General features: G+C 31.1%; 3 protein-coding genes across 4 annotated transcripts in view; 2 read left to right on the forward strand and 1 right to left on the reverse strand.

Annotated features, from left to right (window-relative positions):
- LOC108743220 (putative leucine-rich repeat-containing protein DDB_G0290503) overlaps nt 1-12,767 on the forward strand; it is a 37,143-nt gene extending 24,376 nt beyond the window's left edge. The window contains exons 13-16 of the mRNA XM_025978307.1: nt 2,160-2,345; nt 10,183-12,168; nt 12,361-12,434; nt 12,506-12,767. Of these exons, the coding sequence (XP_025834092.1) occupies nt 2,160-2,345; nt 10,183-12,168; nt 12,361-12,434; nt 12,506-12,767 (2,508 nt within the window). The remainder of the gene's footprint in view (nt 1-2,159; nt 2,346-10,182; nt 12,169-12,360; nt 12,435-12,505) is intronic.
- Nucleotides 3,398-5,530, forward strand: LOC108739549. Of its 2 annotated transcripts, XM_018473488.2 has the most exons (4): nt 3,398-3,633; nt 3,705-4,109; nt 4,361-4,474; nt 4,601-5,530. In XM_018473488.2, exons 1-4 carry the CDS (start codon nt 3,611-3,613, stop codon nt 4,800-4,802), a joined length of 744 nt encoding a protein of 247 aa, XP_018328990.1. In that variant the 5' UTR covers nt 3,398-3,610; the 3' UTR covers nt 4,803-5,530. The 2 variants fall into 2 exon arrangements, with proteins under 2 accessions (XP_018328990.1, XP_018328991.1); XM_018473489.2 differs by lacking the exon at nt 4,361-4,474.
- Nucleotides 5,275-9,013, reverse strand: LOC108739548 (FAS-associated factor 2). The gene is made up of 6 exons (XM_018473487.2): nt 8,453-9,013; nt 8,181-8,367; nt 7,847-8,113; nt 7,622-7,763; nt 7,056-7,229; nt 5,275-5,848 (listed from the first exon to the last, which is right to left on the reverse strand). The coding sequence occupies exons 1-6, from the start codon at nt 8,844-8,846 to the stop codon at nt 5,669-5,671; spliced, it is 1,344 nt and encodes a 447-aa protein (XP_018328989.1). The 5' UTR covers nt 8,847-9,013; the 3' UTR covers nt 5,275-5,668.
- Nucleotides 12,768-12,775: the final 8 nt, after the last annotated feature.

The raw sequence follows: 12,775 nt of genomic DNA on the forward strand, positions 1-12,775 counted from the left end.
TTTATCTTTTGAAATCTAAACATTGTATACATGCAAATGCATATTTTTTATACTGTAAAAATTACCCTATTAAGAATTCGTGGTTTAGTAGTTGAATTTCTTCTTTTAAGGGTCTCAAAGTGGAAAAAATTACCCTGGAAAAGTTGTTACGAGGACAGTTGTCTCAAACCTACATTATTCCTTCAACTCCACCTAACCCGTTAATCTCAAGTTCTTCAGGTACAAAAAATTTAAATAACACACCAAATAGTGGTCTACATATAGTACATCAAAAACAGCAATCGAATCGTTTTCCAAATTCTCCAATTACCGCTTTCATACACCACGAGGCAAAAGTTTTCAACAGTCCGAAATTGAAAGAGATGCTTGAGAATCCGGTCAGTCCAAATTTAAGCAAAACTCCCAGTCAAATAAATAAACCTTTAGATTCAAACACTTCCTCATCGTTCGAGAAGAAACTCGAAGAAAATGATACGGTAAACAATGATCAGATATCTTTTCATCCCAAACTGAAACAAAGTGAATCGACATTTTTCAAGAAATATCGATTAGTCGGTGAACCAGAATCAGGACCAACAATTCCACTTCCACAAAAGTCAGACAAATTACGTCAACCAAAATGTAAAGGTATACGGTTACGAGGATGAAGTGTGATTGTTTCAGAAAAACTTTTATAATAAATAACTATGCTTACACAAAATTCATCATTGTTTTTTTTTTAATAAATTTCATACCTACGATGAATTTTTTTAATATTGTAGATGCGGAATTAAAGGCTGCAACTGGTGATTCCCCACTGAAAAATAACTCGACTAGCTCTATATTTCTTCATGATACAAGCAGCGAAGATGATTTATTTTCAAAAATGCCATTAACTGAATCCGCGATGACCACACAACACTCATTACTATATGAACTATCTCAGGTATAAGCTTATTTTAACAGTAAAATAGTTAAAGTCTTGTTGTTTTCACTCTCATAACAAGGGATATGAGATAAACAAATAATTTTTGTTTTTGTATTCAATTCTGTATACACAGTTTTTAAATTTTTATTTTATGTAAAAGAGCAGTAAATCATATACTTGGGTATGTAAAGCAAATAATTACAATATTTAAACTATGTACATATTTTTGAATGTATACAAACTACAAATTCACATATTTTAGGTAAGCAAAGAAAATGAAGTTAATAACAATTCGAAAAACATTCTTGATCAAATGCAAGAAGAAAATGATGATTTAAAAAGGCGTTTGGAGGTTTGTACTGAAGAGTTGGAGGAACTTAAAAAAGAACTTGAACTCATCAAACTAAATGAAACGGAAACTAATAAGGAAAATACTAATTTACGAAATGAAGTCAAATTGCTCATAGAAGAAAAACTTGACTTGAAGTGTTTGAACGAAAATAATTGTTCTTATATATTAGAATTAGAAGAAAAAATTAAAAATATCGTTAAACACGAAGAAATGTTGGCAATTGAAATTAAAGAAATAAAAGAACAGAAAAACATCCTAAATCAAACGATTTTAGATAACGAACACAAGAATAAAAATCTTATTGCGGAACTGGGTAAATTAAAACACGACTTGCAATTAAAAGAATGTGCCACAGAAAATCTTGAACACGAACATCTTAGCTTATTGGACTCATTCGATAATCTTAAAAAAGAATATGACGAACTGAAAATATATTTTGCAGAAAAACTCAATGAAACGTTGAAAGAAAAAGAAAATCACATTGAACTACTTAAAACTGAAATGAAAATTCTGAACAGCAGGTTAAACGAAAATTCAAAAGCTTCTGAAGAAAATCGAAATAGCCTTTTAGAAGAAATTAGCGAATTAAAAATCACAATTGCTACAAAAGAAGAAACTATCTGGGAACTAAAACGTCTTGTTCATAACTTAGCTAAACAATTGGATGATGACAATTTAATAAAAAAACAAACTGAAGAAATACAGTCTCAAAAAATATGTGAATGTAACACATTGATTGAAAAGAAAGAAGTAGTTATAAAACGCTTAGAAAAGGACATTGAATCGTTGAATACCCAAATAAAGAAATTTGAAAGCGTTAAAGTAAATGATCAATTAATAGAGCAACTTCAAAAGGAATTGGAACACACGAAAAAAATACAATCAGAATTAGAGAAGCAAATAACACAGAGTCATACAAATGAAAAGATTTTAAAAACAGAAATTAACAAATTAAAGAAATTTTTAGAGGACAACGAAAAATCTATCACATATTTGACAACCTTCAGTAGTCATTTAAATCAACAGATTTCTATCAAAGAAGATATTGAAATGATGCTTCGCCGTGAAGTGAATAAACTCGACCAAATACTTAATGAAAAAGAAGAGACCATAAAGCACCTTGAGAATGAAATTTTCCAAACACAACAATCACTTGCAGTAAAAGACGCCCTTATAGTTCAACTTAAAATTTATAATAGCAAAACAACTGCAGTATAGGAAGATACTATTTTACTGATTTTTTTCAATTAATTGCACGGTAAAATAAATTTTGTCGTTCGATCTTTCTGAAAGAGAGAATTAAAACTTGTTTTTATGACTCCCTCTCAACAGTATAATGTCTGCACGCTCGGAGAAGAGCGGGAGGGTTGTTTGCGTAATTTATGAACAATTGTATATTACTTATTGAGCGTTAGTATAAAATAAAAATTAAAATGTAAACATGAAAAAGATTTATTATAAAGTCTGTCGAAAGTGGTTCGGGATCTTTTTCAACTTTTTGTTTTTTTGTTCCAGTACTTTACCAATTATTATCAGCTAATATAAAATAAGAAACTCAAAATAATCAACCAAACAGAACGGATTTTTCTTGATGAAAGCTAAAAATAAGCAAATCGGGCTAAACTGTAATACAGAAAATAAATTCGTATTCTGATTGGGTGACTTGAATTTTCACTAATTAAAAATCACATAATTTATCTTTTGAAATCTAAACATTGTATACATGCAAATGCATATTTTTTATACTGTAAAAATTACCCTATTAAGAATTCGTGGTTTAGTAGTTGAATTTCTTCTTTTAAGGGTCTCAAAGTGGAAAAAATTACCCTGGAAAAGTTGTTACGAGGACAGTTGTCTCAAACCTACATTATTCCTTCAACTCCACCTAACCCGTTAATCTCAAGTTCTTCAGGTACAAAAAATTTAAATAACACACCAAATAGTGGTCTACATATAGTACATCAAAAACAGCAATCGAATCGTTTTCCAAATTCTCCAATTACCGCTTTCATACACCACGAGGCAAAAGTTTTCAACAGTCCGAAATTGAAAGAGATGCTTGAGAATCCGGTCAGTCCAAATTTAAGCAAAACTCCCAGTCAAATAAATAANGTATACTTTTTTAATTATCTGGTGAAGATAATAACTAAATAGTAGGTACTTAAAAATGTTTGTTTCAATTGTAGACAAAAGGACAGTAGTGGAATAAATACTGTATTTAACTAGAAAAAAGTCCAACCCAACTTTTGTTTTAATATATAATAGAATAATTTTATTAATGTATAACGCCATATTTTCAGATAAACCAAAATGTTTCTGAGATAATACCAAGTTTAAAAACTGCTTTGCCAATGTTAAGCGTATGTCGTGATAAGTAAGTTACTACCATAATAAAAATAACGAAATTCAAATCATCACTTATAATTTTCTTCTCATTCCCTCTAGATCACCAGCCGAAAAGTTGAAGGCGAGAGAAAAGTTCGAAACACTCGTACTGGCCCTCACTGTTGATGCATCAACAATTATTGACAGGGTGGAAAGACAGAAAGGTCGACTGTTGGCAATGGAAGACTCTATAGCCACCGAGGTCGCGAAACTGTTGGACCTTTTAGATGAGGTGAAAGGTCAAAATCAGGACCCGTTTGTGGCGAATCGCATCATTGTGTGTATCGAACAGGTCAGCGTTGTGATGAACGTAGCATCAAAAACGGTAATGACGGCCATGAAGACTGGATCGTTACAACAGGAACAGAACTTTATACATTCTATGTGTACATTAATAAACTACGTTTCGGACGTTCAACGAGATCTCGACAGTGTTACAAGTCAGCTCAGTGGCTTAAGTAAAAGGTAAATTACTTTTATTTGCTACATAAAATTGCTAGAAATTTTTGGAGAACGTTCTAAAAAAAAACAATAATAAAATGAACAGAAATTTATCTCCTTGTTTTTTAGTGTGTATACATTGACTGTTTGTGACTTATTCAATTAATTACTCCTACAATTTTAAAAAGTATTGGAACATTTACTGCGGCTATTTTTTAAGATCATAACTTCTTCTTCATATTATTCAAGTAATTAATACAAATACATAATTTTAGCTCAAAATCTCAATCATGCAATTTGTTTGAAATTCCGGATATTCTCTTATTTGAAGATAGAAACAAAGATTATAACGGTACCGGATACGTTAAGACCACTGCCCTCGATGAAGGGTATGCTTTTAATCCCATTAAAAGTTAAAACGTTTTAAAAACCCACATACTTCATTAATATTTAAAAACAAATTAAAAAAGGATAAATTTTTAATGGGAAATAATTAATTTCATGTTAAATTTCAGACAATCGCCTTATGGAAGATTTCTAATTGAAAGATGTTACAGAATGTTCAAGTCGAGTGCCTTTTGCATATTTTATCAACTGTGTGCCGCAACTATTTTTATCTATGTAATAACACTGATAGTGGTGACATGCCTTGGAGATGAAGATCTCTGCTCTCCCTTTATTAATGTTAATTATGGACACGGACCACGCCCAGTTTAATTTTCTTTTCTTTTTACAATTTATTTTCTTTGTTTTAAATAAGCCAAAAAGCGTAGTTACCTTCTTTTGATACTATTATAGAAATATAAAGGTATATTTTCGTATTGATTACTTTTGTTATTTTGTTATAAAATAAATTTGTACATACACATTACTTGTTTTATTTTTTTTTCCAATTAAGATAAACTATATTTGCAATTTGAAAAGGAAGTTATGCGTGTTATACAATTAAATGAAATTATAACTGATAATGTGACCAATTGTTTTTTTTTTTTTTTCGGTTCACACTATCGGGTGTATACTACTGTATATATTTATGGAAAAACAACAGGAATGTAACGTGAACGTGATTTATTTAGATCACAAGTGTTTTTTAATAAGTATAATACAAATTTACAGTTTCACATTATTACAGCACTTCATCAAAAGGGAGAGAATGAAGGAGAGTACGAGAAGAAAATTGTTTTCGTAGTAATAAATATTACATGCTTTTTGTATTCGTGCATATGAAAAATAGTATACAACGTTCCCACACCATCGGTTTCACGTCCAGAAAAATGATATTCCAACAGACAGTGTTTTTAAAATTATATAAAAATAACCAAAAATAAATGCAATTGTCACAGTTACCTACAACTATAAAAAAAATAATAATGGCGCACGTTAACAACTGAAATATAAACTCTCATTATCGGTTTACTTTCGTTTGCGGCAAATACAAGAAAAACATACAAAATATAGATAGATCTTTCTCTTAGATGAGGGAAAACAACAAAAACAATAGTAGCAGCGATAACAACACTGGTAGTAGTAGTTGTAACAGCAGAAAAGTATAACGACCGTCCACTGACTCGTTTATGCACTAACTATGCATCCAAATCGTTGATGAAAAGCACTTCCCTATTTTTTAGTCCAGCCTCTTCCAACGTTTGGATTATTTCAGAAGAATCTGAAGGTCTGCACTTTAGAACGCGCTTAGGGAAGTTCGTTGTTATCTCAAATGTGTCCGGTGAATTCGGATGACAAAATACGAAATAAAATACCGCCTAAAATGATTTCATGAACTAATAAAAGCAAAACATAAACTTCTATTAATAAACAGGGTGTTCTTATCATTGTAATGTTATGTAAACCGATTGTAAAGGTCTCCTCTGTATAATTAAAATTATGGTCTAATAAGTCATTAAAACAGTTCATAATAATGATGCCTGCATTACTAGCAAAAGAAAATTGAGGAAATTATGATTTTTTTAAAACATCAACTGCTTATTATGAAACAATTAATTTAACTTTTTTAAATTTTGGATTGATTCAAGTTGCTTTGTGACCTTAACGGTAAATAAAACAACACTAAAAAGTAACAATAAACAAAATAAAGTGTTGGTTAATTTACTTCTTTTAAATTATTTTCGATCAAATATATTTATGAAATAATTGTACCTACACCCAATTTTGTTTTTACCCAAAAAATGTATTTCCCAAGAGAAAAAAAAACATTTAAAATAATACATTGCATGTTTCGAAAAAAAAAAGAATGGTTTCAGACTTTTGAAAATCCACAAACTAATATTCGTATTATAATGCCTTAATATGCGATTCCCATTCAATGATTTAATTCAAAAGATCTTTGTACTTTTAGTCCCATGAAAAAAATTCACGAAAATAAACATATATTTTATTAGGGAGCTGTGCTACTAGTCTTCTCGTACTATTTTTTAATGAATATAGAATGCCTACATGTACCTGTATACCTACGCAAACACTACTTCTGAATTGCTAAAGTGTAATTAATATAAATAAGTTTTAAATTGACTTCCTAGTAAGGGGCCATCCATAAGCCACGTACCGCGTTTTCTATATGTCCCTCCTCTGTCTTAAATATTTTATTTACGTAACTTTTAATCCAAAAAAATAGAGAAGCTAGAGCGCTAGACGTTCTGACTGCGGTATTTTCAATACAAATATAAAAAAATATCTATCAGCGTTATGTGACACCAGATCGCACCGACCCTTCCACTCCTAACAGCACATAAGTAAATGTGTTTTTTACCCGGTATGGTATAAAAATAATTTTCTAATTCTCGTAAAAACAGCTAGTGTAAAAACAGAATTGGGTACATTTGTAACTTCAAATTTTACGATGAAAACTTTTTGAATGGATATAATTTAGTTGTATTTCATTTACCATTTAGTACTATGTTTAAATCAATAATAAGTACATAATAAAAATGAAGACAAAAAAGTGTCACTTACTTCTAAGGAATGTGTTTTCAAAAATCGTCTATCCAGTCGGGTCCCACAAGGAAGTTTAATAACAATATGAATCGCGTCCGGATGACTTATATCAGGTTCGCTAGGCACATTTACTACAGAATCAATTTTTAATCGAGCAATTTCTTCACGTCGACGCTCCTCTGCCAAAATTTCCTATGGGATTAAAAAAAGCAATGATAAAAATACAATGGCATATGGTTGTTACAACAATATTAATTACAATAACATTGGTTTTTAATAGTTCTGCAAGTTTACCAATCTCGTCAACACTAAAAATCTAGGTTTGCCTCTGCTTCTCTTAACTCCTGCTTCTGCTTTTAATATGTCTCTAACTAACCCTTCATGTGTGTCCTCTATTCTCCTACTCTTTCTAATACCTAATATTATTCGCCGTGTAAATATTTTTGAATTTCTAGTGACTCCTTTTTGTTAAAGGCGATTCTACCCTGCGCTATCCTTTATCTTAATAAAAACTGTACAAGCATGTATTTGTAATAGCTAAGATTTGGGAATAACACTACAATTATAAATTTAAATATACTTACTTCTTGGAGACGTCTCCTTTCTGCTTCAGCAGCCTCTCGCTCTTCTTGCCTTCTCCTTTCTTTTTCTTGATCAGCTCTTAATGATTCTAAAAAGGCTTCATCTTGATGTTGACGTAGGGAACGATTTAAGCTGGTCTCCATCCTGAAAAATCGATTTCAAAAATTTTTAATTTAAATATGAATATTTAAAATATGCAAATTATTTGCAAAATTCCATTCATTGACCTTTGGGCTCTGGCTCGCACAAGATTGACCTCATTTTCAGCAACAACCATATGTAGTCTTTCAATAAGAGTTGGTCCATCACAGTAGCCTTCCATGCGGCTCACAATCATCATTTTGTTATCTTTCAATACCACCACTGATAAGAATGGATAATGTTTAGGATGAAAGATTTGGCAGACTTTATAACCTTCATTCGATTTTGTCGAACAGGCCCAAAAAAAGAAGTTATTTATATAACTTATAACTTCTTCATTTGCTAAGGTGTTCCTAAAAAAATTGTAGATCGTAGAATTTTGTGTTTTACTTGCAGTTCTATTATTTTCTTAAAACTTACCTACAAAACATATTTGTGTCAACAGCATCTTCATTATGTAGATATATAAGAAGAAATTTCAACTCTCTTTTGGCATCATTTAAAACTTGTGCATAAGTTCCTTGATAAAAAACTGGATGCCTTTCTGAATATTTTTCATTGTATGCCCTAATAAAATCTTGTACTTCTTGCAATGGATCTGTTATATCTATAAGAAAAAAATAGTAATCACTTACAACTGCATTATATAAAAACATATATTTTAAAACAAATCTAATTATAACACAACTCACAGCCTCTTTCATCTGGACGTAATATTCTTCTTCCCATTTGTAAAAATGCAACTATAGTATTATAACACACAGTCCAAAAGAAATTCAATATGCTTCTAATAAAACCTCTGAGTCCGCTAGCCGATCCGTCCGAGGGGGGCGAATAAAATATATGTTGCCCTATATGATCACTAACTACAGCTGGAGGCCTTGCTTCAGAAGCATAAACTGAAGGTCTGCCTTCCCTTATGTTCAGTTGTTCTTGTATGGCCACTTCCACATTCCACTGATGTCTTTGGAGAACTTCTCTACACACGGACACATCATCTATTCCACTCAACTCTTGAAATTGTGCTATTTTATCTATTTGTTCTCCTGTTAATCCAAGACCTGCATTGTCACCTGGGTAGTCCATGATGGAGTTCCGTATTGCTTTTTATGAAAGGCTAGCTAAACAAACTGATTACGTTGTCAGAAGAAATAAACATTTACAGATGTACATTAAAGCTATTTTATATATTTCCTTAGTTTAAAAATTATACGGTACATTTTGTACATGAGACATTTAGAATAAACGTCATTGCAAATATCGGCTTGAAGTTGTTCCCTTTCCATTTTTTTGACCTTCATTGTCGCAATTCAAGTCAATTTTGTTGGAATACTTTTCTACTACCCTATGAGGTCTAAACTTCAATAATTTTAATTAATTAGAATAACCCAAACAAATAATACTTAATTTAACTAAATAATTACAGCTAATTAAGATTTGTGATTTGATTTGATACCATTATTAAATAATTAAATACCTTAAAAAATAATTGTGGCAATTTGAATAAATTCATTTTTGATAAAGGAACATGAGTTAAAAATGGAGTAATTCTTTCAATGCGTACTATCATTAACATAATCACTAATATGTAATTTTGCAAGATATATTATATTGGTACTTCGTAAAAAGTTTGGTTGTTTTGGTAGAGGCGTACAATTTGGTCGAGTTTTTTTAAAAATTGTCCTGGTATATACAACTTCGTATTCAGTCGCTTTCACGAACATTCACGAACCGTAACCATGAAGTGTTGTTCCGATTTCATCGTTTCGTGTTTATCACTTTGTACAGTTCGCTGAGATGACGGTTAACTTGTCAAAATGTTAAATAAGATTTTTTAAATAGTACTTTCTAGCAAATATAATACGTATATAAGTTAAGATTATTTATTATAAATTATTGTGCTAGTGTGTATTCGTGTTTAACTTGTAAGTGTTTGTGCTACCATAATTTCGGAAATGGCACTCCCGCTTAGGAAAACATTTTCAAGGTTGCGGCTAAATTTTGGTGGAATATGCCTAATTTTGTATTTCATAGGACAGGTAAGCTATAAAATTTAGAATAATGTGAGGTACATGTATGAAATAATTTCTCACATATCTACATGTGACGTCTATAATTTTCTCCTTTCAATTCTGTCAAGTGTCCTGATCTAATCTAATAAATAATTAAAAATTACACCTGTTTTAAAGTAGGCCCGTTTATTTGGTTATTTTATTACATGTGGGTTAACATTTTCTTATATATTATGGCACAAAATATAGATGTACAAATGTGTTGATAGAGAAAGTTGTATGTAATTACTCTTGCCTGAAAGTACCCATGTACACCTTTAATAAATAATTGCATGTATTATAGAGTATACAGTAAGTGTATTTTCTATATAATNATGATGCTTCGCCGTGAAGTGAATAAACTCGACCAAATACTTAATGAAAAAGAAGAGACCATAAAGCACCTTGAGAATGAAATTTTCCAAACACAACAATCACTTGCAGTAAAAGACGCCCTTATAGTTCAACTTAAAATTTATAATAGCAAAACAACTGCAGAATTGGAAGATACTATTAAGGAAAAAGATAAAAACTTTGAAGATTTCGAAAAAAAAGTTCAACATTTTAATAAACTAAATGAAGAAAAAGACATACAATTAAATGCCCTTAATGCTCAAATTGAAGAGTTTCAAACGTCAGTTGAAAAGAAAGACCAGTCTTTATGTGAACTAAGCGATTATAATGCACATTTAGAAGAAACTATTTTGTTAGAGAAGAAGAAAGAAACAGAGTTGGAGGAAAACATCGGCGATCTTATAAAAGTCGTGAAGAACAAAGATGATATAGTACAAGACTTTCAGCACCTTGTTAGTGATCTTCAAACCAAATTACAAGACGCAAATAATAGCTTTGAAGAATCTGAAAAGGTACATGAAAAAGATATTTTGCAATTAAGAACTGATATAGAAAAGAGAGAAAATGCCATCAAAGACCTTGAATTGTTAATCGAAAACTTGCAATATCAGTTAGGTGAACTAACCGACACCAAAAGTAAATTTGAAGAACAACAACTGTCGTTACGTCAACTAGAAATGTTGAACCAACAGTTAAACGAAAAGATTGTATTAGAAGGAGCGAAATTTGATAGATTGCAGGATGAGTTTGATCAGCTCAGAGCAGATATATACGCTAGGGAAGAAAATGAAAAAAAATTCAAACGCGATATTGATTTTTTGAAATCTGAACTAGAACAAAAAGAAGAATTAATTCAAAAGTTTGAAGATAACGACCAAAATTTGACGAGCAAACTGGAATTAACAAGAAAAGTATTACACGAAAAAGAAGATTACATACAACAACTAAATACTTTAAATAGTGGTTTAATGGAAAGAATTACTCTTATAAATAATTCTATGAATAATCTTGAAGATTACAATAAGGAACTGAATATACACCTTACTGAAAAGGAAGGTACAATAAATAGTCTTAAATGTTCAGTTGATGCTCTCAATATTCAAATAGAGACCATGAAGTCTCAATTGTACACAAACAATGTGACGTCTGAAACACAAATTAAATCATTACAAGAGGAGGTGAAGAATAGAGAAAAAACAACAGAAAAATTAAGAAACGAACTTTCTTCTAAAATCAAGTTCCTGAAAGATGAATCTGATAGTTTAAACAGCGTGCTTAAGTTGCAAAAGACGTCGCTGGAGAATTACGAAGTACAGGTGTGTGAAATGAGTAAATCCATAGAAACAAAAAATGCTCATCTGGAGTCTCTATCCCACGATTTGAGTCAGTTGAAACAATCGTCGAAAGAAAAAGATGTTACATTCGCATATCTGCAGAAAGATTTCAAAGAACTCGAAAATCGTTATCAGCAAAAAATCACTGAAGTAGAAGAACTTACAACGTTACTCATATTAAAAGAAAAAAATATTGAAAAATTAAAAGAGAAAAATCATCAGCTTCACATTTCACTTAAGGAAAATGAACAGATCGTTAATCGATTGGAATCTGAAACAGCACGTCTTAATGAACAATTAACGGCTTTGTCTAAAATTCGCGGCGATACTCAAGAACATAAATCTCCGAAATCAGGAAGATGTTCCTACGACCGTCTTAAAATTAAAATTGAAAAATTACAAGAGAAAAATGAATGTCTCGAAAAACAGCTAGAAGAAGAAAAGAAACATAGTAAAAATGTGCTTGATGAAAATTCAGAACTTTCCAAAGAAATTTGCAAGTTAAATGAAACAAATGTCGACCTAAAGAAAGAGCTGGAACAGCTTAATAACAAAAATAAGAACGACGCAAGGGAGAGTACTGATAGTCTTTCTGGTGACGTAACTAATTTATGTTTGACTTCGCAACATCAACGAACTATAAACATTGCAAGTAATGAGGAAAATGAAGTAAGTATACTTTTTTAATTATCTGGTGAAGATAATAACTAAATAGTAGGTACTTAAAAATGTTTGTTTCAATTGTAGACAAAAGGACAGTAGTGGAATAAATACTGTATTTAACTAGAAAAAAGTCCAACCCAACTTTTGTTTTAATATATAATAGAATAATTTTATTAATGTATAACGCCATATTTTCAGATAAACCAAAATGTTTCTGAGATAATACCAAGTTTAAAAACTGCTTTGCCAATGTTAAGCGTATGTCGTGATAAGTAAGTTACTACCATAATAAAAATAACGAAATTCAAATCATCACTTATAATTTTCTTCTCATTCCCTCTAGATCACCAGCCGAAAAGTTGAAGGCGAGAGAAAAGTTCGAAACACTCGTACTGGCCCTCACTGTTGATGCATCAACAATTATTGACAGGGTGGAAAGACAGAAAGGTCGACTGTTGGCAATGGAAGACTCTATAGCCACCGAGGTCGCGAAACTGTTGGACCTTTTAGATGAGGTGAAAGGTCAAAATCAGGACCCGTTTGTGGCGAATCGCATCATTGTGTGTATCGAACAGGTCAGCGTTGTGATGAACGTAGCCTGCTAGTGAAGAAC

Source organism: Agrilus planipennis, unplaced genomic scaffold (assembly GCF_000699045.2).
Source record: "Agrilus planipennis isolate EAB-ADULT unplaced genomic scaffold, Apla_2.0 scaffold224, whole genome shotgun sequence".
NCBI lineage: Eukaryota > Metazoa > Arthropoda > Insecta > Coleoptera > Buprestidae > Agrilus > Agrilus planipennis.

Coding starts and splice junctions, on each gene's coding strand:
- LOC108739549 (XM_018473488.2), top strand. CDS start 3,611: ATGTTAAGCGTATGTCGTGATAA. Junction 4,110..4,360: donor CTCAGTGGCTTAAGTAAAAG/GTAAATTACTTT, acceptor ACATAATTTTAG/CTCAAAATCTCAATCATGCA. Junction 4,475..4,600: donor ACCACTGCCCTCGATGAAGG/GTATGCTTTTAA, acceptor GTTAAATTTCAG/ACAATCGCCTTATGGAAGAT.
- LOC108739548 (XM_018473487.2), bottom strand. CDS start 8,846: ATGGACTACCCAGGTGACAATGCAGGTCTTGGATTAACAGGAGAACAA. Junction 8,368..8,452: donor ACGTCCAGATGAAAGAGGCT/GTGAGTTGTGTT, acceptor TTTTTCTTATAG/ATATAACAGATCCATTGCAA. Junction 7,230..7,621: donor AAAGGAGACGTCTCCAAGAA/GTAAGTATATTT, acceptor TTAATCCCATAG/GAAATTTTGGCAGAGGAGCG.